The sequence below is a fragment of the Bombina bombina genome, chromosome 7, assembly GCF_027579735.1.
Source record: "Bombina bombina isolate aBomBom1 chromosome 7, aBomBom1.pri, whole genome shotgun sequence".
Taxonomy (NCBI): Eukaryota; Metazoa; Chordata; class Amphibia; order Anura; family Bombinatoridae; genus Bombina; species Bombina bombina.
Window position 1 is genome coordinate 306,900,477 of NC_069505.1, and position 24,887 is coordinate 306,925,363.

General features: G+C 41.0%; 1 protein-coding gene across 1 annotated transcript in view; it reads right to left on the bottom strand.

The window, feature by feature from the left end:
• Positions 1-24,887, bottom strand: part of SLC6A6 (solute carrier family 6 member 6) — a 168,379-nt gene that overhangs the window by 30,879 nt on the left and 112,613 nt on the right. Inside the window, exons 4-8 of the mRNA XM_053720918.1 lie at positions 24,513-24,747; positions 8,944-9,076; positions 3,890-4,024; positions 3,166-3,269; positions 2,957-3,081 (exon numbers count right to left, since the gene is read on the bottom strand). Coding sequence (XP_053576893.1) covers positions 2,957-3,081; positions 3,166-3,269; positions 3,890-4,024; positions 8,944-9,076; positions 24,513-24,747 — 732 coding nt within the window. The remainder of the gene's footprint in view (positions 1-2,956; positions 3,082-3,165; positions 3,270-3,889; positions 4,025-8,943; positions 9,077-24,512; positions 24,748-24,887) is intronic.

Consider the following 24,887-nt stretch of genomic DNA (forward strand, 5'->3'; position numbering starts at 1 on the left):
AGACATGTGTGTAGCCACAGCTAGCTCCCAGTAGTGCATTGATGCTGCTGAGGATATGTACATATTCTTTTCAACAAAGGCGCCCAATAAAAGGGATTTTAAAAATTACATGCTCTGTCTGAATAGCGAAAGTATAATTTTTTCCAATCCCTTTAAGCAATCAGTGTGGCTAAATTATACTACTAATATTGTATATGCTTATTTTGAGGTGGATTGCAATGGGTGTGGCTATGTAATACATAACTGAACGGAGCTATGTAATACATAAATGTGTGAAGCTATGTAATACATAAATAGGCGTGACCATTTAATCTATATATGGACATGGCTATGGAATACATAAATGGGTGTGGCTATGTAATACATATATGAGTGTGGCTATGTAATACATAATTGAGTGTGGCTATGTAATACATATATGGGTGTGGCTATGGAATACATAAATTGGTGTGGTTGCGTACTACATATAAGGATGTGGCTGTGTAATACATAAATGGGTGTGTCTATGTAATACATATATGGGTGTGGCTGTGTAATACATAAATTAGTTTGGCTATGTAATACATAAATGAGTGTGGCTATGTAATACATATATGGGTGTGGCTGTGTAATACATAAATGAGTGTGGCTATGTAATACATATATGGGTGTAGCTATGTAATACATAAATGGGTGTGGCTATGTAATACATAAATGAGTGTGGCTATGTAATACATTTATGGGTGTGGCTGTGTAATACATAAATTAGTTTGGCCATGTAATACATAAATTAGTGTGGCTATGTAATACATATATGGGTGTGGCTATGTAATACATATATGGGTGTGGCTATGTAATACATATATAGGTGTGGCTGTGTAATACATAAATGAGTGTGGCTATGTAATACATATGTGGGTGTCGCTATATAATACATATGAGGGTGTGGCTATGTAATACATAAATGGATGGGGCTATGTAATACATATTTGGGTGTGGCTATGTAATACATATATGGGTGTAGCTGTGTAATACATAAATGGGTGTGGTTATGTAATACATATGTGAGTGTGGCTATGTAATACATAAATGGATGGGGCTATGTAATACATATATGAGTGTGGCTATATAATACATAAATGGGTGTGGCTATGTAATACATTAATGGGTGTGGCTATGTAATACATTAATTGGGGTAGCTGCGTAATACATAAATGGGTGTGGCTATGTAATACATAAATGGGCGTGGCTATGCTACAAAGTTTCACATATGGGTCACAGTATTTAGTTGTGAGTACCAGCCCTTAAACAGAACTAAATGGTTATTATGGCTCCTTGTTCATAAGTATACAGGTTGCAAACAGACATTATTTTATACATTTATTATATATACTTCCTCATAATGACACATATCATGTAAGAACACATTTTGTTTATGTGGTTAACCATGTAAAAGAGTTAAAGGTACAGTATGCTGGAAAATTGTATTTCCCTTAACGTGTTTCCAATTACTTTTTTTACCACTTGCAGAGTATAAAATTTATGAGAATTTGCTTTTTAAGGTTTATTTGTGTATATGAATTAGCTGGTTTTGTGATTTGAAGCATCAACGTAATAAAATGATTTGAGCTTGTAGGTATAATCAGATCTCATTACTTTATCACATTGTGTACATATACATGCTTCTTTATCCATAAACCAAAGACCAATACTTGGAGAGAACAATAGAAAAATACAATTTTAATAGCTTATCACATCTATACCCCACTCGGAGTGTAATTTCTTCTGCTGGCTGTGTTTACACAGCTTATCTATAGCTTGGACCTAAGGCCAGAAACTTTCAGAATAGGTGGGGATACCGCAGGCTAAATCAACTATTTCAACCATATAAGGGTAAATGAAATACTTGTAAACAATTTAATACACTACAGCAGGTAAAGTAGATAATTGAGAACAAATTAAAGGAGAGAGCATTTTTGAGTAAACTGTCCCTTTAGAAATAAAATGTCCTATTTCATTAGATCATTTGTGTTTAATGTTAAGATGTCACGTTAACAAATTACAGAGCCAGTGTTGACATTTCCCTTCACAGAAAACTCCAAGCTATCAGTGAGAAATTGTGCTGGGCATGGGCACATTTACCCATCTTATGCTTAAAGCTGAGAGCTGTAAGGCTGACTCTGCAACTAGCTACAGACTAGTCAGCTACCCACAAGGCTCCTAGCCCCAATCACAAAGTTAAGATCTGTAAGCACCAGGTAGCAGGCTAAAGCATGAAGTGACCTCTCTTAGCTCGGTGTTGTCACAGCCAGCAATTCAGTTACCTATAATGCCCCCCCCTGTATTGTGTGTCAGCTGGTGCATATGAGGGAGTTCTGGTGTAAGTTACTGTGATATCGTCTTCACATCACTCTGCATCTGACTGTCACAGCAGTGTAGGTGGCTGTGCCCAATGCCAGGGAAACCATAGAGGTCCAAAAAAATGTGTTAGAGGGTTATTTGCACCTAAACATATATTATTTTACCAGTGAGTTCACACAGTGACATAACTGTACAAAAGACTATTTTGCGTCTTTGAGTTTAAAGAGGAAAGGAGATGTCAATATCTGTTGGCATCACTAGCACCAATAACCCTCAGCTGTAACTGAACTGGCTCAAGAGGTCAGGATGCAGAAAGAAGTCAGCTGTGGCTCAGATTCTATTTGTTTTCTCTGTCTTCCCCTCTTCCCAGGGAGCAAAAGGTAAACTCATTAGTGGTTCTAAAGCTACAACCTCTGGCATGAGAGCAGTTTATAGGTTGGTGAAATATTGTTTAATAGTGGTGTAGCCCCTTGGACCCCCAAGTCTCCTTTTATTAGCCATTGATTGACCAACAAGTGGAGACTGGCAGCTAACAGGACAGCCCTTACTGCCACTTGGCCTACAAGAGTTTTGTGTGCAGCCTCACCAGACTATCACACACAGCATTATACAGTACCTGACTCAGCCACATCTGCAATGTCCACACCTTGCTCTTGTGCCATGAAGCCGAGGACGGAAAAAATTGCGAAGCCAGACACAAAACTGGTACCACTGTTGAGGCATCCCAGCAGCAAACAGTCCCTAAGTCATACACATGTCACGGAGCAGTGTTAATGAACAATGGCAAAACCCACACTCTTCCCACCCACTCCGAGCACCACTTGCCTGTAACAATTGTATTTGTACTTGTTATAGCTTCCCAGTGATGTCATGGCCCCTAGACAGATGGCGTACGAGAAGAAAATCTGTGTCCCTGCATCTATCCACACCTGCCCCAGAAACAAGACAGTGGGTGAGAAGGGGCAATTAGTATGTGTGACAGTCACACACAATTAGTACATGTTGGTGACAGTCACACACTCACAATTAGTACATGTAGGTGACAGTCACACACTCACAATCAGTACGTGTAGGTGACAGTCACACACATGTAAGCACAAAGAGACAAACATATGTACGCACACAGACACACGTATGCATAAAGACACACATGTACGCACACAGAATCACACATATGTACGCACACAGACACACGTATGCATAAAGACACACATGTACGCACACAGAATCACACATATGTACGCACACAGACACACGTATGCATAAAGACACACATGTACGCACACAGAATCACACATATGTACGCACACAGGCACACACATGTACGCACCCAGATACATGTACACACAGACACACGAACGCAAACAAACACATACGCACATAGACACACACACATATACGCTCAATGACACACACGCAGACACATATACACATGTACGCACACACACATACACATATATGCACACAGACACACATACATGCAGACACACACATTATGAACTGTTTCCTACATAATACCACAACAGATAGTCTGGATGCTTTTTCCTACCTGAGGGTCCTGCAGGCGGCTGATGTCTGGGTACAGATAGAATTTGATCCCTTCAGCAGCTCCTGGCAAAGTGACCCCACGGACCAGTAGTACTAAGAGCATTATAAAGGGGAACGTAGCTGTAAAATACACTACCTAGTAATCAAGAAAACAAAGTTTGTGAGAGAAGACAATGAGATATAGGGAGGGCAAGAGATAATAGTCAGGAAAAGGGGGGAGAGGGTAAAGTCACGAAGAGGGGGTTAGTGAGATCAGGGTCAGCTGAGGGAGAGGACAGAGTCAGAAAGAGAGGGATGAGAGAATAGAGTAAGGTGGGAGGGAAAGGATAGTGTTAAAAAAAGGAAAGTGAGCAAAGAGTCAGGTACGGGAGAAGATAGTAAGGCAAAGGTGGAGCGGAAAATAGAGTGAGGTGGGAGGGAGTGGATAGAGTTAAAAAAAGTGAAGTGAGCATAGAGTCAGGTACTGGAGAGGAAGAGGATAGAGTCAGAAAGAGGAGGAGGAGAGAATAGAGTGAGGTGGGAGGAAGCGGATAGAGCAAAGAAAAGGGGAAGTGAGCATAGAGTCAGGTACAGGAGAGGACAGAGGGGAAGAACAGGATAGGTGGAAGGGAGAGGATAGAAAAGAAAGAGGGAGATAGTGAGAATAGAGTCAACTAGTTGAGAGAATAGTGTAAGAAAGTGAAGGTTAGTGAGAACAGAGTCAGCTGGGGGAGAGGACAGAGTCAGAAAGAGGAACGGCTAGATTACAAGTTTTTGTCGGTAAGACTTGCGGGGCTAACGCTCCTTTTTTTCTTACCACTCCCTTTAAACAACGCTGGTATTACGAGTTTTCTGCAAGCCGGCGTTAGCCTCAGAAAAGTGAGCGTTGAGCAAAATTTAGCTCCACATCTCACCTCGATACCAGCGTTGCTTACGGTAGCGGTAAGATGTCAAAACGTGCTCGTGCACTATTTCCCCATAGGAAACAATGGGGCTGAGCTGGCTGAAAAAAAACCTAACACCTGCAAAAAAGCAGCGTTCAGCTCCTAACGCAGCCCCATTGATTCCTATGGGAAAATAAAAAATATGTCTACACCTAACACGAACCCCGAGTCTAAACACCCCTAATATTACACTTATTAACCCCTAATCTGCCGCCCCCGACATCGCCGACCCCTACATTATATTATTAACCCCTAATCTGCCGCTCCGGACACCACCACCACCTACGTTATACTTATAAACCCCTAATCTGCTGCCCCCAACATCGCCAACACCTACATTATATTTATTAACCCCTAATCTGGCCCCCCCAACGTCGCCGCAACTATATTAAATTTATTAACCCCTAATCTGCCGCCGCCAACGTCGCCGCCACTATAATAAAGTTATTAACCCCTAAACCTAAGTCTAACCCTAACACCTCCCTAACTTAAATATAATTTATATTAAACAAAATTAAAGTAATCCTATTTAAAACTAAATACTTACCGATAAAATAAACCCTAAGCAAGCTACAATATAACTAATAGTTACATTGTATCAAGCTTAGGGTTTATTTTTATTTTACAGGCAACTTTGTATTTATTTTAACTAGGTACAATAGTTATTAAATAGTTATTAACTATTTAATAACTACCTAGCTAAAATAAGTACAAAATTACCTGTAAAAAACCTAAGTTACAATTACACCTAACACTACACTATCATTAAACTAATTACCTAAACTACCTACAATTAATTACAATTAAATTCAATAAACTAAATTACGGAGAAAAAAAAACACTAAATTACAGAAAATAAAAAAAGAATTACACAAATTTTAAACTAATTACACCTAATCTAATCCCCCTAATAAAATAAAAAGCCCCCCAAAATAATAAAATTTCCCTACCCTATACTAAATTACAAATAGCCCTTAAAAGGGCCTTTTGCGGGGCATTGCCCCAAAGTAATCAACTCTTTCACCTGTAAAAAAAAAATACAATAGCCCCCCCAACATTACAACCCACCACCCACACACCACTACTCTAAAACCCACCCAATCCCCCCTTAAAAAAACCTAACACTACCCCCTTGAAGATCACCCTACCTTGACCGTCTTCATCCAGCCGGGCACAAGTGGTCCTCCATACTGCAGAAGTCTTCATCCGATCGGGGCAGAAGAGGTCCTCCAGATGGCAGAAGGCTTCATCCAGGTGGCATCTTCTATCTTCATCCTTCCGTAGCGGAGCGGGTCCATCTTCAATCCAGCCGATGCGGAGCATCCTCTTCCAATCAGCCAATAGAATGTGAGGTCAATCATATTGGCTGATTGGATCAGCCAATCGGATTGAACTTCAATCCGATTGGCTGATAGCATCAGCCAATAGGATTTTTCCTACCTTAATTCTGATTGGCTGATAGGATTCTATCAACCAATCGGAATTCAAGGAACGCCATCTTGGATGATGTCATTTAAAGGAACCTTTATTCTTCGTTAGGACTTCGTTTGAAGAGGATGCTCCGCATCGACTGGATTGAAGATGGACCCGCTCCGGAAGGATGAAGATAGAAGATGCCATCTGGATGAAGCCTTCTGCCGTCTGGAGGACCTCTTCTGCCCCGATCGGATGAAGACTTCTGCCGTATGGCATAGGGAAATTTTTTTATTTTGGGGGGCTTTTTTATATTATTAGGGGGATTAGATTAGATGTAATTAGTTTAAAATTCTTGTAATTCTTTTTTATTTTCTGTAATTTAGTGCTTTGTTTTTTTCGTAATTTAGTTTATTTAATTTAATTGTAATTAATTGTAGGTAGTTTAGGTAATTAGTTTAATGATAGTGTAGTGTTAGGTGTAATTGTAACTTAGGTTATGATTTATTTTACAGGAAATTTTGTACTTATTTTAGCTAGGTAGTTATTAAATAGTTAATAACTATTTAATAACTATTGTACCTAGTTAAAATAAATACAAACTTACCTGTAAAATAAAAATAAACCCTAAGCTAGCTACAAGGTAACTATTAGTTATATTGTAGCTAGCTTAGGGTTTATTTTATCGGTAAGTATTTAGTTTTAAATAGGATTAATTTATTTCATTATGTTAAATTTATTTTGTTTAATTTAAATTATATTTAAGTTAGGGGGGTAGACTTAGGGTTAGACTTAGGTTTAGGGGTTAATACATTAATTATAGTAGCGGCGACGTTGGGGTCGGAAAATTAGGGGTCAATAAATGTAGGTAGGTGTCGGCGACGTTGGGGGGGGCATATTAGGGGTTAATAAAATTTAACTAGTGTTTGCGAGGCAGGAGTGTGGCGGTTTAGGGGTTAATACATTTATTAAAGTGGCGGCGATGTCCGGTCAGCAGATTAGTGGTTAATAATTGTAGGTTTGGGGCGGCAGATTAGGGGTTAATAAATATAATGTAGGTGTCAGCGATGTTAGGGGCAGCAGATTAGGGGTTCATAGGTATAATGTAGGTGGCGGCGATGTCTGGTCGGCAGATTAGGGGTTACATTTTTTTATTTTAGTGTTTGTGATGTGGGGGGGCCTCGGTTTAGGGGTTAATAGGTAGTTTATGGGTGTTAGTGTACTTTGTAGCACTTTAGTTAAGAGCTTTATGTTCCGGCGTTAGCCTATAAAACTCTTAACTACTGACTTTTATATGCGGTAGAAGTCTTGACAGGAGAGGGTCTACCGCTCACTTCTTCCAAGACTCGTAATACCGGCGTTAGGCAAATCCCATTAAAAAGATAGGATACGCAATTGACCTAAGGGAATTTGCGGTAGCCTCAAGTCGCGGAAGAAAAGTGAGCGGTACACCTGTACCTGCCAGACTCGTAATACCAGCGGGCGTTAAAAAGCAGCATTGGGAGTCTGGGACCCCTCAACGCTGCTTTTTAAGGCTAACACCAAACTCGTAATCTAGGCGGAAGTTTGTGAACATAGAGTCAGCTTGGCGAGAGGAGAGAATCAGGAAGAGAAAGAGAGATGAGAATAGAGTAAGATGGTGGAGAGGATAAAATCAGGTAGAGGGGCAAGATGAGGATAGAGTCAGCTGGGGGAGAGGATAAAGTCAGGTAGAGGGGGAGATTATAATAGAGTCAGTAGGGAGGGAGAAGTTAGAGTCAGCTAGAGGGGCCAGGTGAGGATAGGGTCAGCTCGGGGAGAGGGAGGATGGAGTCAGGCAGAGTGGGAGGGAGAGGATGGAGTCAGGCAGTGGGAGGGAGAGGATATAGCCAGGTAGGGGCATCTCAAACAACTGAAAAATGCTAGTAGAGACTTGCTGGATATTTGCAATTCTCCACTACATGTAGTCTTGTTATCTATGTTTATGACCCCCAATATGATTTGAAAAAAAATTATTTTAATATGTTATACTGGATGGAATAAAATATCTTTTGAAGGTTTTCTGGTCTGCCTGGAATATTTATAGACAGAACGTGTCTGTAGTAGCTCTGTATATAAGACCATGACAAAAGTTGCACAGATTGCTAAGTAGCTAAGGTGTGTTGTCACCTCGGCCATATTTTCCTGGACACTTATGAGTTACACATGCTGCAGGGTATGCAGGGAGGAACATGAATAAAGGTGATAGAGTAGAATACTGTTGGGGATAGGTACAAGTTTTGTACAGCTGAGTGTGGTACAATATGTTGTCTGGTTGGTTCTGTAAGTGCTGCTAAAGGGTTGCTAAATAGTGAAGAATGATAAAGACAAATAAATATTCTGTAAACTGGAGGTATTTAGGCGACTGACTGTGTCCTCAGTTGTGTGTGTTGCTGATTTAGGGGGAGGTGGGAGAGTTACTGTTCTGGAGGACACAGAGGTGACCAGTACATATTTATTGCAATAGACAAAGTACGTCAGAACAAACCACAGATCAGGTGTTTTCATTTTGGAAATGTAAGAATTTTAGAGGCAGTAAAAATCTATTTTTGAGATATGTGCATGAGAATCCTACCACTGTAAGTATACAGAATGTATATACATAAATATATAGAGCTCTTCAGATGAACCTAGCAGCTGTACTCAGTCACACAGAGACGGTTACCATAGTTACAGTGAGGGGCTGGGATTAGGGTCTCACCTTCCCAGTAGATCGGACTCCTTTCCAGATGCAGAAGAAGCAGATGACCCATGTGAGTAGCAGGCACAGTGCCAGGTCCCACTTTATAACCCCAACATCATCTATTCCCTTTGATAAGCTGAGAACTCTGTGCCTGTAGGAGAAGATCAGATATATAAATGACTCACGTGCAGAACTTATATTTACATATCAATAAAAGGTACCCAGGACCCCTGTTTTTATAGACAAGAGCATCTCCCAGTCTGTGTGGCACTGGCCAGTATAAAAAGGAAAGAAAGTGAAACAATGAGATGTGCATGGGTGTATTTCAATGTGAAATAGAAACATGTTTGCAATATATTTCCATTAGCAAAAAAGCTTCTAATAAAAGGTATTACTGTTTTTCTGCGGCATACGCACATATCCTGGGAGGGCCTGTGCATCAATATCCAAACACCATGACTGCTCAGAGAGTCAGGGGTATAATCAGTATGTGCCTAGGGTTTTCTGGTCTGTGTGTGTAATACAATGAGCTGAACATCAGGGTATAATCCATGTGTGCCTAGGAGTTCACACACATGCACACACACATAAGTACATTCACAATTCCACACATGTACATACACAGTTACACACATGTACATACACAATTCCACACATGTACATACTCAGTTACACACATGTACATACACAATACACACATGTACATACACAGTTACACACACGTACATACACAATTACACACATGTACATACACAGTTACACACATGTACATACACAATTACACACATGTACATACACAGTTACAAACATGTACATACACAGTTACACACATGTACATACACAATTACACACATGTACATACACAGTTACACACATGTACATACACAATTCCACACACGTACATACACAATTACACACATGTACATACACAATTCCACACATGTACATACACAATTACACACACATAAGTACATTTACAATTCCACACACGTACATACACAATTCCACACATGTACATACACAGTTACACACATGTACATACACAGTTACACACATGTACATACACAATTACACACATGTACATACACAGTTACACACATGTACATACACAATTACACACATGTACATACACAGTTACACACATGTACATACACAATTCCACACATGTACATACACAGTTACACACATGTACATACACAATTGCACACATGTACATACACAGTTACACACATGTACATACACAGTTACACACATGTACATACACAATTACACACATGTACATGCACAGTTACACACATGTACATACACAATTGCACACATGTACATACACAATTACACACACGTACATACACAGTTACACACATGTACATACACAATTACACACACGTACATACACAATTACACACATGTACATACACAATTACACACATGTACATACACAATTACATACATGTACATACACAATTACACACATGTACATACACAATTACACACATGTACTTACACAGTTACACACACGTACATACACAATTACACACATGTACATACACAGTTACACACATGTGCACATACATACACATACTCAATCACACACATGCACATACACAATTACACACATGTACACAAACATGCACACACTTACACATGTACATATACAATTACACACATGTACACAAACATACACACACTTACACATGTACATATACAATTACACACATGTACATACACAGTTACACACATGTGCACAAACATACACAATCACACACATGTGCACACATATATATATAAACACATGTACATACACAGTTACACACATGTACATACACAATTACACACATGCACATACACAGTTACACACATGTGCACATACTCAATCACACACATGCACATACACAATTACACACATGTACACAAACATACACACACTTACACATGTACATATACAATTACACACATGTACATACACAGTTACACATATGTGCATATGCATACACAATCACACACATGTACACACACATATACACACACATGTACATACAAAGTTACACACATGTGCACATGCATGCACAATCACACATATGTACATACATGTACACATACACAATCACACACATGTACAGATACATACACAATCACACACACACACAATTATACAGACGTGCATACACAATTACACACATACACATACATACACAATCACACATGTGTACACACAATCACACATACGCAATCACACACATATACACAAGCAGATACACATAACCAGTCACACACACTACACATGTAAATGCAGACGCTTTCTCTCTAACATTCACACGTACACATGAATATACACAGATATGTGCACCAAATATGCATGCACATGTACACAACATACATGTTTATACACACCAATATACATGTACATACTCACACACATAAATATGCACATACTCATACTCATACACATGCAAATACTAACATACTCACACACACATGCAAATGCTCACACGCAATGATGCACACACACATGCACATACTTGCTCGTGCACATAGATAGGTACATGCGCACCATATACACATACACACATATAAAGAAATATGTGTGTAATTTTGTATGTAGGTGTGTATGTGTGTGTAATTGTGTGTGTGATTGTATGTGTATAATTGTGTATGTACATGTGTGTAATTGTGTGTTTTTGTATGTGTATAATTGTGTATGTACATGTGTGTAATTGTGCGTGTGATTGTATGTGTATAATTGTGTATGTACATGTGTGTAATTGTATATGTACATGTGTAAGTGTGTGTATGTTTGTGTACATGTGTGTAATTGTGTATGTGCATGTGTGTGATTGTGTATGTGTATGTACATGTGTGTGATTGTATATGTACATGTGTGTGATTGTGTATGTTTATGTACATGTGTGTGATTGTGTATGTATATGTGCATGTGTGTGATTGTGTATGTTTATGTACATGTGTGTGATTATGTATATGTACATGTGTGTGATTGTGTATGTATATGTGCATGTGTGTGATTGTGTATGTATATGTACATGTGTGATTGTGTATGTATATGTACATGTGTGTGATTGTGTATGTATATGTGCATGTGTGTGATTGTGTATGTATATGTACATGTGTGTGATTGTGTATGTATATGTACATGTGTGTGATTGTGTATGTATATGTACATGTGTGTGATTGAATATGTGTATTTACATCTGTACATATGTAGGTGCATGCTGGGTACTAGGGGCAGTCCAGCTATTAATCATTCTATATAGGACACATTCTGCAGATTACTTTGGCCGGCCGTGCCCACTGTCCTAGCCAGGAATATTTGGCTTACAGAAACACGCACTGTGAGAATCAGAAACAGAGATCTGCAGTAATGAGCAGGTAGCGCCCTTTTTTCTACCGCAGCGCCTTGTATAAAGGATCAGTCTCACACATCTTTGGCATGTGTCCTCCCAGAACCATAAATGACAGGTGGCACCTTGGAAAACACCTGACCCTAACAAACAAAGCAATTATACCATAAACTGCTGTAACTTGACAATTGCAGAGCTTCTAACATACTGCACCAACTGACAGAGAATGGGTTAAATTGGTTTGTGACACTGAGCTTTTCCTTGACCTACTGCGCCCATCACCTGCCTATCGGGGCAATGAGTGAATATGAGCGTAGTGAGTATGTCGATGCCAAACTGGCACACATTATGGTTACAACAGCCAAAATGGTCCAGAATCAAACTTTGCAGTTAATAATTAACCAACAACACAAACATGACATGAGAGGTTTGTGTGTGTGGAGGGGGTGCCAGCAAACGCTGCCCAGTCAGTAAACACTTAACCCAGAAACAGAATGCGTCCTTGTACAGACAGATGCCACTGTGCCTAGAATAACTAAAACCACAATTGCCACAAACTATACAAGCATGCCAGCCCTAAGGAGTATGGTAAAAACAGATGATGGTTCTATAACCGACCCGCTGCTAATCTTAGGGGGCCTCTTACTGTCTGTTAGTGACCATTAAAGGGACAGTCTACTCCAGCATTTTTATTGTTTATAAAATAATCCTTTTATTACCTATTCCCCAGTTTTGCGTAACCAACACGGTTATATTAAAGGGACACTCAAGTGAAAATAAACTTTTATGATTCAAGTAGAGCAGCAGTTTTAAAAAACACTTTCCAATTTACTTCCTTTATCAAATGTTGCAGTCTTTTTATATTCACACTTTCTGAGGAACAAGCTCACAGCTTATACGTATACTAGTCTGTGGTTGGCTGATGTCTGTCACATGATAAAGGGGGCTGGAAAATTGGAGAAAAAATAAAAATTTTCAGAAAAAAAAATCTACAGCTTATTTGACATCCAGAGTAGGTGCTATTGTCTTATGTAATTCTACTGCATTGAGTGGTCCCTTAATATACTTTTTACCTCTGTGATTACCTTATATCTAACCCTCTGCAGACTACCCCTTTATCTCAGTTCTTTTGACAGACATGCATTTTAGCCAATAAGTGCTGACTTATAAATAACTCCACAGGATTGAGCACAATGCTATCTATATGGCACACATGAACTAGAGCTGTCTAACTAGAGCTGTCTAACTTTCAACAATGAATACTAAGAGAACAAAACAAATTTGATGATAAATCCTATCTGAATCATGAAAGTTTAATTTTGACTAGACTGTCCCTTTAAGTACCGTGGCACTGTTTATTCACTACTGCTCTCTCAGGCCTAACCAGTCCCTTTATTAATTCACACAGCTGATTTACTAAAGAGCAGAAAGATGAGTGAACTAGTAGCAGTAAATCCCTCAGGGACTAGTGAAGCTGGTGAAATCTCACTGATAACTACTGAATATTAAACTGATTTCCAATACAATTATACAATTTATATTGGCAGATCTTCCCTACCCAATGGTCTGGAATTCCGTCTGTATTTATTATATGGCAGCTGGGCTAGAACGCTGTATGGTGCAAAATGATTTAGTAACTCAAGGAAATTTATGTCATATGGAAATTAAATACAATTATATTTAGACTTCTGGGAAAGCCTTCCCAGAGGGCAGTCTTTTGTGGTGACGGAACCACCAAAACACCCTGCCATTTTCGGAAGGGCAGTCTATTGTGGTGACGGAACCACCCTGCCATTTTCGGAATCCACCTGCATGCAGCTTACACTGCATCCAGGTGGTGAAAGAATCCATCCAGGTGGATTCTTTCACCACCCTTTTTCCTCTCTCTCTCCCCCCCCTATCTTTTGCTCTTTCTCCCCCCTTTCTTATGCTCTCTCTCCCTCCTCTCTTTTGCTCTCCCTCTCCCCCTCCCCCTCTATTTTGCTTTCTCCCCTCTCTTTTGTTCTCTCTTCCCCCTCTCTTTTGCTCTCTCTACCCCTCTCTTTTGCTCTCTCCCCCCTCTCTTTTGCTCTCTCTCCCCCCTCTCTTTTGCTCTCTCTTCCCCTCTCCTTTGCTCTTTTCCCCCTCTCTTTTGCTCTCTCTCCCCCTCTCTTTTGCTCTCTCTCCCCCTTCTCTTTTGCTCTCTCTCCCCCCTCTCTTTTGCTCTCTCTCCCCCCTCTTGTTTGCTCTCTCTCCCCCTCTCTTTTGCTCTCCCCCCCCTCTCTTTTGCTCTCTTTTATTCTTCCTCTCCCCTGCTCTCTCTCCCCTCTCATTTGTTCTCTCTCTCCCCTCTTATTTGCTCTCTCTATCTCCTCTCTTTTGCTCTCTATCTCCCCTCTCTTTTGCTCTCTCTCTCTCCTTTCTCTTTTGCTCTCTCTCTCTCCCCCCTCTCTTTTGCTCTCTCTCTCCCCCCTCTCTTTTGCTCTCTCTATCCCCTCTCTTTTGCTCTCTCTCCCCTCTCTTTTGCTCTCTCTCTCCCCTCTCTTTTGCCCTCTCTCTCTTTCCCCTCTCTTTTGCTGTCTCTCTCTCCCCTCTCTTTTGCCCTCTCTCTCTTTCCCCTCTCTTTTGCTGTCTCTCTCTCCCCTCTATTTTGCTCTCTCTCCCCCTCTCTTTTGCTCTCTCCCCCCTCTCTTTTGCTCTCCCTCTCTTTTGTTCTTCCTCTCCCCTGCTCTCTCTCCCCTCTCTTTTGCTCTCTATCTCCCCTCTCTTTAGCTCTCTCTCTCTCTCCTCTTTTTTTTGCTCTCTCTCTCTCCCCCTCTCTTTTGCTCTCTCTCTCCCCCCTCTCTTTTGCTCTCTCTATCCCCTCTCTTTTGCTCTCTCTCTCCTCTCTCTTTTGCTCTCTCTCTCCCCACTCTTTTGCCCTCTCTCTCTTTCCCCTCTCTTTTGCTCTCTCTCTCCCCTATATTTTGCTCTCTCTCTCCCTTTCTTTTGCTCTCTCTATCCCCTCTCTTTTGCTCTTCCTCATCCCCCTCTCTTTTGCTCTCCCTCTCCCCCTCTCTTTTTCTCTCCCTCCCCTCTCTTTTGCTCTTCCTCATCCCCCTTTCTTTTACTCTCTCTTCCCCCTCTATTTTGCTCTCTCGCTCCCCTCTCTTTTGCTCTCTCTCTCCCCTCTCTTTTGCTATCTCTCCCCCTGTCCTTTTTTTTTGTATTAGGGCACTCCCACTCACTTCCCTTTCCTGCTGAGACGCTGTCACCCGCCCACACCTCCCGCCAGCACCAGCAGAAGATCGTTACCAACGGTGACACACACAGTGTCACTGTCTGTAACAATCAGGCATCTGGCCTCAAATGAAGGTGGAGCACCGATCACGCTCCGGCTCCATATGCAGCAGATGCCTGAAGCTTTAGGAGCTCCAGCTCTTAGCTGTTATGTTACAGCTGAGAGTTGGAGCTCCTGAAGCTGTCTCATGCTGATGTGGCTGCAAGCACATCCAACATACCTTTGAGGATGCGTGCCCAGCCGCCAACGGCAATGGACGCGTTACAAACACGATTATATACATTGCTCCTATTGAAATTCTGCTAATCCGTCACTCAGGTGTGTAATGAGATTATGCTAATAAATCACTCAGGTGTGTCATAAGATTATGCTAATCAGTCACTCAGGTGTGTAACGAGATTCTGCTAATCAGTCACTCAGGTGTGTAACGAGATTCTGCTAATCAGTCACTCAGGTGTGTAACGAGATTCTGCTAATCAGTCACTCAGGTGTGTAATGAGATTCTGCTAATCAGTCACTCAGGTGTGTAATGAAATTCTGCTAATCAGTCTGTGTAATGAATTTCTGCTAATCAGTTACTCAAGTCTGTAAAGAAATTCTGCAAATCAGTCACTCAGGTGTGTAATGAGATTCTGCTAATCAGTCACTCACATGTGTAATGAGATTCTGCTAATCAGTCACTCACATGTGTAATGAGATTCTGCTAATCAGTCACTCACATGTGTAATGAGATTCTGCTAATCAGTCACTCACATGTGTAATGAGATTCTGCTAATCAGTCACTCACCTGTGTAATGAGATTCCGCTAATCAGTCATTCACCTGTGTAATGAAATTTTGCTAATCAGTCACTCAGGTGTGTAATGAGATTCTGCTAATCAGTCACGCAGGTTTGTAATGGGATTACGCTAATAAGTCACTCAGGTGTGTAATGAGATTTCGCTAATCAGTCACTCAGATGTATAATGAGATTCTGTTAATCAGTCACTCAGATGTGTAATGAGATTATGCTAATCAGTCACTCACATGTGTAATGAGATTCTGCTAACCAGTCACTCACATGTGTAATGAGATTTTACTAATCAGTCACTCAGGTGTGTAATGAGATTCTGCTAATCACTCAGGTGTGTAATGAAATTCTGCTAATCAGTCACTCAGGTGTGTAATGAGATTCTGCTAATCAGTCACTCAGGTGTGCAATGAGATTCTGCTAATCAGTCACTCGGGTGTGTAATGAGATTCTGCTAATCAGTCACTTATGTGTGCAATGAGATTCTGCTAATCAGTCACTCAGATGTGTAATTAGATTCTGCTAATCAGTCACTCAGATGTGTAATGAGATTCTGCTAATCAGTCACTCAGGTGTGCAATTAGATTCTGCTAATCAGTCACTCAGGCGTGTAATGAGATTCTGCTAATCAGTCACTCAGGTGTGTAATGAGATTCTGCTAATCAGTCACTTATGTGTGTAATAAGATTCTGCTAATAAGTCACTCAGATGTGTAATAAGATGCTGTTAATCAGTCACTCAGATGTGTAATGAGATTCTGCTAATCAGTCACTCAGGTGTGTCATAAGATTATGCTAATCAGTCACTCAGGTGTGTAACGAGATTCTGCTAATTAGTCACTCAGGTGTGTAACGAGATTCTGCTAATCAGTCACTCAGGTGTGTAATGAGATTCTGCTAATCAGTCACTCAGGTGTGTAATGAAATTCTGCTAATCAGTCTGTGTAATGAATTTCTGCTAATCAGTTACTCAAGTGTGTAAAGAAATTCTGCAAATCAGTCACTCAGGTGTGTAATGAGATTCTGCTAATCAGTCACTCACATGTGTAATGAGATTCTGCTAATCAGTCACTCACATGTGTAATGAGATTCTGCTAATCAGTCACTCACATGTGTAATGAGATTCTGCTAATCAGTCACTCACATGTGTAATGAGATTCTGCTAATCAGTCACTCACCTGTGTAATGAGATTCCGCTAATCAGTCATTCACCTGTGTAATGAAATTTTGCTAATCAGTCACTCAGGTGTGTAATGAGATTCTGCTAATCAGTCACGCAGGTTTGTAATGGGATTACGCTAATAAGTCACTCAGGTGTGTAATGAGATTTCGCTAATCAGTCACTCAGATGTATAATGAGATTCTGTTAATCAGTCACTCAGATGTGTAATGAGATTATGCTAATCAGTCACTTACATGTGTAATGAGATTCTGCTAACCAGTCACTCACATGTGTAATGAGATTTTACTAATCAGTCACTCAGGTGTGTAATGAGATTCTGCTAATCACTCAGGTGTGTAATGAAATTCTGCTAATCAGTCACTCAGGTGTGTAATGAGATTCTGCTAATCAGTCACTCAGGTGTGCAATGAGATTCTGCTAATCAGTCACTCGGGTGTGTAATGAGATTCTGCTAATCAGTCACTTATGTGTGCAATGAGATTCTGCTAATCAGTCACTCAGATGTGTAATAAGATGCTGCTAATCAGTCACTCAGGTGTGTAATGAGATTTCGCTAATCAGTCACTCAGATGTATAATGAGATTCTGTTAATCAGTCACTCAGATGTGTAATGAGATTATGCTAATCAGTCACTCACATGTGTAATGAGATTCTGCTAACCAGTCACTCACATGTGTAATGAGATTTTACTAATCAGTCACTCAGGTGTGTAATGAGATTCTGCTAATCACTCAGGTGTGTAATGAAATTCTGCTAATCAGTCACTCAGGTGTGTAATGAGATTCTGCTAATCAGTCACTCAGGTGTGCAATGAGATTCTGCTAATCAGTCACTCGGGTGTGTAATGAGATTCTGCTAATCAGTCACTTATGTGTGCAATGAGATTCTGCTAATCAGTCACTCAGATGTGTAATAAGATGCTGCTAATCAGTCACTCAGATGTGTAATGAGATTCTGCTAATCAGTCACTCAGGTGTGCAATTAGATTCTGCTAATCAGTCACTCAGGCGTGTAATGAGATTCTGCTAATCAGTCACTCAGGTGTGTAATGAGATTCTGCTAATCAGTCACTTATGTGTGTAATAAGATTCTGCTAATAAGTCACTCAGATGTGTAATAAGATGCTGTTAATCAGTCACTCAGATGTGTAATGAGATTCTGCTAATCAGTCACTCAGGTGTGTCATAAGATTATGCTAATCAGTCACTCAGGTGTGTAACGAGATTCTGCTAATCAGTCACTCAGGTGTGTAACGAGATTCTGCTAATCAGTCACTCAGGTGTGTAATGAGATTCTGCTAATCAGTCACTCAGGTGTGTAATGAAATTCTGCTAATCAGTCTGTGTAATGAATTTCTGCTAATCAGTTACTCAAGTGTGTAAAGAAATTCTGCAAATCAGTCACTCAGGTGTGTAATGAGATTCTGCTAATCAGTCACTCACATGTGTAATGAGATTCTGCTAATCAGTCACTCACATGTGTAATGAGATTCTGCTAATCAGTCACTCACATGTGTAATGAGATTCTGCTAATCAGTCACTCACATGTGTAATGAGATTCTGCTAATCAGTCACTCACCTGTGTAATGAGATTCCGCTAATCAGTCATTCACCTGTGTAATGAAATTTTGCTAATCAGTCACTCAGGTGTGTAATGAGATTCTGCTAATCAGTCACGCAGGTTTGTAATGGGATTACGCTAATAAGTCACTCAGGTGTGTAATGAGATTTCGCTAATCAGTCACTCAGATGTATAATGAGATTCTGTTAATCAGTCACTCAGATGTGTAATGAGATTATGCTAATCAGTCACTTACATGTGTAATGAGATTCTGCTAACCAGTCACTCACATGTGTAATGAGATTTTACTAATCAGTCACTCAGGTGTGTAATGAGATTCTGCTAATCACTCAGGTGTGTAATGAAATTCTGCTAATCAGTCACTCAGGTGTGTAATGAGATTCTGCTAATCAGTCACTCAGGTGTGCAATGAGATTCTGCTAATCAGTCACTCGGGTGTGTAATGAGATTCTGCTAATCAGTCACTTATGTGTGCAATGAGATTCTGCTAATCAGTCACTCAGATGTGTAATAAGATGCTGCTAATCAGTCACTCAGATGTGTAATGAGATTCTGCTAATCAGTCACTCAGGTGTGCAATTAGATTCTGCTATTCAGTCACTCAGGCGTGTAATGAGATTCTGCTAAACAGTCACTCAGGTGTGTAATGAGATTCTGCTAATCAGTCACTTATGTGTGTAATAAGATTCTGCTAATAAGTCACTCAGATGTGTAATAAGATGCTGTTAATCAGTCACTCAGATGTGTAATGAGATTCTGCTAATCAGTCACTCAAGTGTGTAATGAGATTCTGCTAATCAGTCACACAGGTGTGTAATGAGATTCTGCTAATCAGTCACTCAGGTGTGTAATGAGATTCTGCTAATCAGTCACTCACATTTATAATGAGATTCTGCTAATCAGTCACTCAGGTGTGTAATGAGATTATGCTAATCAGTCACTCAGGTGTGTAATGAGATTCTGCTCATCAGTCACTCAGGTGTGTAATGAGATTCTGCTAATCAGTCACTCAGGTGTGCAATGAGATTCTGCTAATCAGTCACTCAGGTGTGTAATGAGATTCTGCTAATCAGTCACTCATGTGTGTAATGAGTTTCTGCTAATCAGTCACTCAGGTGTGCAATGAGATTCTGCTAATCAGTCACTCAGGTGTGCAATGAGATTCTGCTAATCAGTCACTCAGGTGCGTAATGAGATTCTTCTAATCAGTCACTCAGGTGTGTAATGAGATTCTGCTAATCAGTCACTCAGGTGTGTAATGAGATTCTGCTAATCAGTCACTCATGTGTGTAATGAGTTTCTGCTAGCAGTCACTGATTTCTGCTCTTCTCCCCATCTCAAAGCAGTTTTTCGGCAGGTAATGATTTTTGAACATGTCGTATTGTGCTTTTTTAGTTACCACAATCCCAATGTTTTGTTAATACCCCTCAGCCTCCCTAAAAACAACATCAAATCCTTATCTGCCTCTGTAACCTCCCAGTTTTGTAAACCAGAACTTAAATGTGCAGGATAAAAGGGGCACTTTCATGATTCAGATAGTGCAGCAGTTTACAATTTTACAGCATACCTAGGTAGGCTCAAGAGCAGCAATGCACTACTGGGAGCTAGCTGCTGATTGGTGGCTGCACATATATGCCTCTAGTCATTGGCTCACTTGATGTACTCAGCTGGTTTCCAGTAGTGCATTGCTGCTCCTTAAAAAAAGAATACCAACATAATGAACCACATTTTATTTTAAAAGTAAAAATAAAAAATTAGGTTGTTTAAAATTGTATGTTCTATCTGAAACATGAAAGAAAAAAAAAACCTTGTTTTGTGTCCTTTTAAGATTCTGTGGCTTTAGCGATTACATCACCAGCTAAAGGGTCTGTAAATAGATTGGTGTGTATTCATGCTAATGGGTGATGTGCAATTAACCTGTTGAGTGTATGTGCCTTTAAGGAATTTGAACAGGGGCATTATGGGTGTTTGTTGTGCAAATTGACTGAGTAGGTACCTGCTGCTTCCTAATGTCACCCAATATGGCAGCTGGTAATGTCAGTTTGCTCTACACTTGCTCAGTAATCACTATTATATACAGTTCTGTCTGAGGCTTATTGACTCCTTATAGCTGCAGAAGTGAATACATATAAAGACTTCATATAGTCATTAGAACTGGTGCACGTTTAGTGGACAATTTTCATATAAGGTATAAATTGCAGCTGAGTTATGGCAACGAGTCAGTAATTATAGACAGGATGCCGAGACTGGAGCCTGGTGCAATGTGTGGGCACATCTCAAGTTGCCACATGGGAAAGCAACCCAATGCACAATAATATGTATTTAATAGATAAAGCGTTCAGACAATAGGAGTGAAATGTTTAAATGTCAGTGTACAATGTAAATTGATGGTAGAATTAGATTCTAAAGAATGGTTTGCCAGCAGAGGTGGTACAGCTTAAATCAGACATGGAATTAAATACAAGACATATAAGACAGAATGAAAATTACTTATAATACAGGAACAAGGTTAGAGTGGGTTAGGATGAGGGCTAGTGAACAGTGGGTTAGGATGAGGGCTAATAGACAGTAGGTTAGGATGAGGGCTAGTAGACAGAGAGTTAGGATGAAAGCTAGTAGACACAGGGTTAGGATGAGGGCTAGTAGACAGTGGGTTAGGATGAAAGCTAGTAGACACAGGGTTAGGATGAGGGCTATTAGACAGTGGGTTAGGATGAGGGCTAGTAGACAGTGGGTTAGGATGAGGGCTAGTAGACACAGGGTTAGAATGAGGGCTACTAGACAGTTGGTTAGGATGAGGGCTAGTAGACAGTAGGTTAGAATGAGGGCTAGTAGAAAGGGGGTTATGATAAGGGCTAATAGACAGAGGGTTAGGATGAAGGCTAGTAGACAGTAGGTTAGGATGAGGGCTTGAAGAAAGAGGGTTAGGATGAGGGCTAGTAGACAGTAGGTTAGGATGAGGGCTAGTAGACAGTGGGTTAGGATGAGAGGAGCTAGTAGACAGTGGTTATGATGAGGGCTAGTAGACAGTGTGTTAGGATGAGGGCTAGTAGACAGTGGGTTAGGATGAGGGCTAGTAGACAGTGGGTTAGGATGAGGGCTAGTGGACAGTAGGTTAGGATGAGAGGAGCTAGTAGACAGTGGTTAGGATGAGGGCTAGTAGACAGTAGGTTATGATGAGGGCTAATAGACAGTGGGTTAGGATGAGGGCTACTAGACAGTGGGTTAGGATGAGAGCTAGTAGAGAGTGGGTTAGAATGAGGGCTAGTAGAAACAGAGTTAGAATAAGGGCTACTAGACAGTTGGTTAGGATGAGGGCTAGTAGACAGTAGGTTAGGGTGAGGGCTAGTAGACAGTGGGTTAAGATGAGAGCTAGTAGACAGTAGGTTAGTATGAGGGCTAGTAGACAGTGGGTTAGGATGAGGGCTACTAGACAGTGGGTTAGGATGAGAGCTAGTAGAGAGTGGGTTAGAATGAGGGCTAGTAGAAACAGAGTTAGAATAAGGGCTACTAGACAGTTGGTTAGGATGAGGGCTAGTAGACAGTGGGTTAGGATGAGGGCTAGTAGACAGTGGTTAGGATGAGGGCTAGTAGACAGTAGGTTATGATGAGGGCTAATAGACAGTGGGTTAGGATGAGGGCTACTAGACAGTGGGTTAGGATGAGAGCTAGTAGAGAGTGGGTTAGAATGAGGGCTAGTAGAAACAGAGTTAGAATAAGGGCTACTAGACAGTTGGTTAGGATGAGGGCTAGTAGACAGTAGGTTAGGGTGAGGGCTAGTAGACAGTGGGTTAAGATGAGAGCTAGTAGACAGTAGGTTAGTATGAGGGCTAGTAGACAGTGGGTTAGGATGAGGGCTACTAGACAGTGGGTTAGGATGAGAGCTAGTAGAGAGTGGGTTAGAATGAGGGCTAGTAGAAACAGAGTTAGAATAAGGGCTACTAGACAGTTGGTTAGGATGAGGGCTAGTAGACAGTGGGTTAGGATGAGAGCTAGTAGAGAGTGGGTTAGAATGAGGGCTAGTAGAAACAGAGTTAGACTAAGGGCTACTAGACAGTTGGTTAGGATGAGGGCTAGTAGACAGTAGGTTAGGGTGAGGGCTAGTAGACAGTGGGTTAAGATGAGAGCTAGTAGACAGTAGGTTAGTATGAGGGCTAGTAGACAGTGGGTTAGGATGAGGGCTACTAGACAGTGGGTTAGGATGAGAGCTAGTAGAGAGTGGGTTAGAATGAGGGCTAGTAGAAACAGAGTTAGAATAAGGGCTACTAGACAGTTGGTTAGGATGAGGGCTAGTAGACAGTAGGTTAGGGCTAGTAGACAGTGGGTTAAGATGAGAGCTAGTAGACAGTAGGTTAGGATGAGGGCTAGTAGACAGTAGGTTAGGGTGAGGGCTAGTAGACAGTGGGTTAGGATGAGGGCTAGTAGACAGTAGGTTAGAATGAGGGCTAGTAGACAGGGGGTTATGATAAGGGCTAATAGACAGAGGGTTAGGATGAAGGCTAGTAGACAGTAGGTTAGGATGAGGGCTAGTAGAAAGAGGGTTAGGATGATTGTTAGTAGACAGTAGGTTAGGATGAGGGCTAGTAGACAGTGGGTTAGGATGAGAGGAGCTAGTAGACAGTAGTTAGGATGAGAGCTAGTAGACCATGTATTAGGATGAGGGCTAGTAGACAGTGGGTTAGGATGAGGGCTAGTAGACAGAGGTTATAATGAGGGCTACTAGACAGTGGGTTAGGATGAGGGCTAGAAGACAGTGGGTAAGGATGAGGGCTAGTAGACAGTAGGTTAGGATGAGAGCTAGTAGACAGTGGGTTAGGATGAGGGCTAGTAGACAGAGGGTTAGGATGAGAGTTATGGAGACAGAGGGTTAGGATGAGAGTTATGGAGACAGAGGGTTAGGATGAGAGCTAGTAGACAAAGGGTTAGGATGAGGGTTATGGAGACAGAGGGTTAAGGTGAGAGCTAGTAGACAGAGGATTGGAATTAGGGCTAGTACACAGATGGTTAGGATGAGAGCTAGTAGACAGAGGGTTGGAATTAGGGCTAGTACACAGATGGTTAGGATGAGAGCTAGTAGACAGAGGACTAAGATGAGAGCTAGTAGACAGGGCGCTAGGATTAGGGCTAGTGGAGAGAGGGTTAAGGTGAGAGCTAGTAGACAGAGGGTTGGAATTAGGGCTAGTACACAGATGGTTAGGATGAGAGCTAGTAGACAGAGGGTTAGAATTAGGGCTAGTACACAGATGGTTAGGATGAAGATGAGAGCTAGTAGACAGGGGGCTAGGATTAGGGCTAGTAGAGAGAGGGTTCAGATGAGAGCTAGTAGACAGTGTTAGGATTAGGGCTAGACTAAAGGGGTAATATGATAGAGGGGGAAGAAAATTTGCAGCAGATAATAAAAAAGGATTTGGGCCTCTTACTCCCAGAATTCTGTAACAGGAGAGGTGAAGTTTGTGTTGTTCAGTGACAGCCATTTAGTCAAATTCTTCCGGGCTGTATCTTCCACGCAGCTCTCGGTGTTCCAGGCCTGGTGGCACAGAGCCCATGGCAGTTGGCTTTGGAAGGACTGCAGCAGGTAGTACACTCCCCATGCCAGTATAACAATGTAATACACATTCAGGAGGGACACAATGACAATAGAGGCATAGCCGATACCTAGGAAAGATGCAGATTAGTGTCAGTGTGAGATGCTCACAGATACTTATCAGCATATACAGTATATGACTGGCAGCAGGCTGGCACACACTGGTTTATCTGTACTCACTTGGCACATACTATTTTATCTGTACTCACTT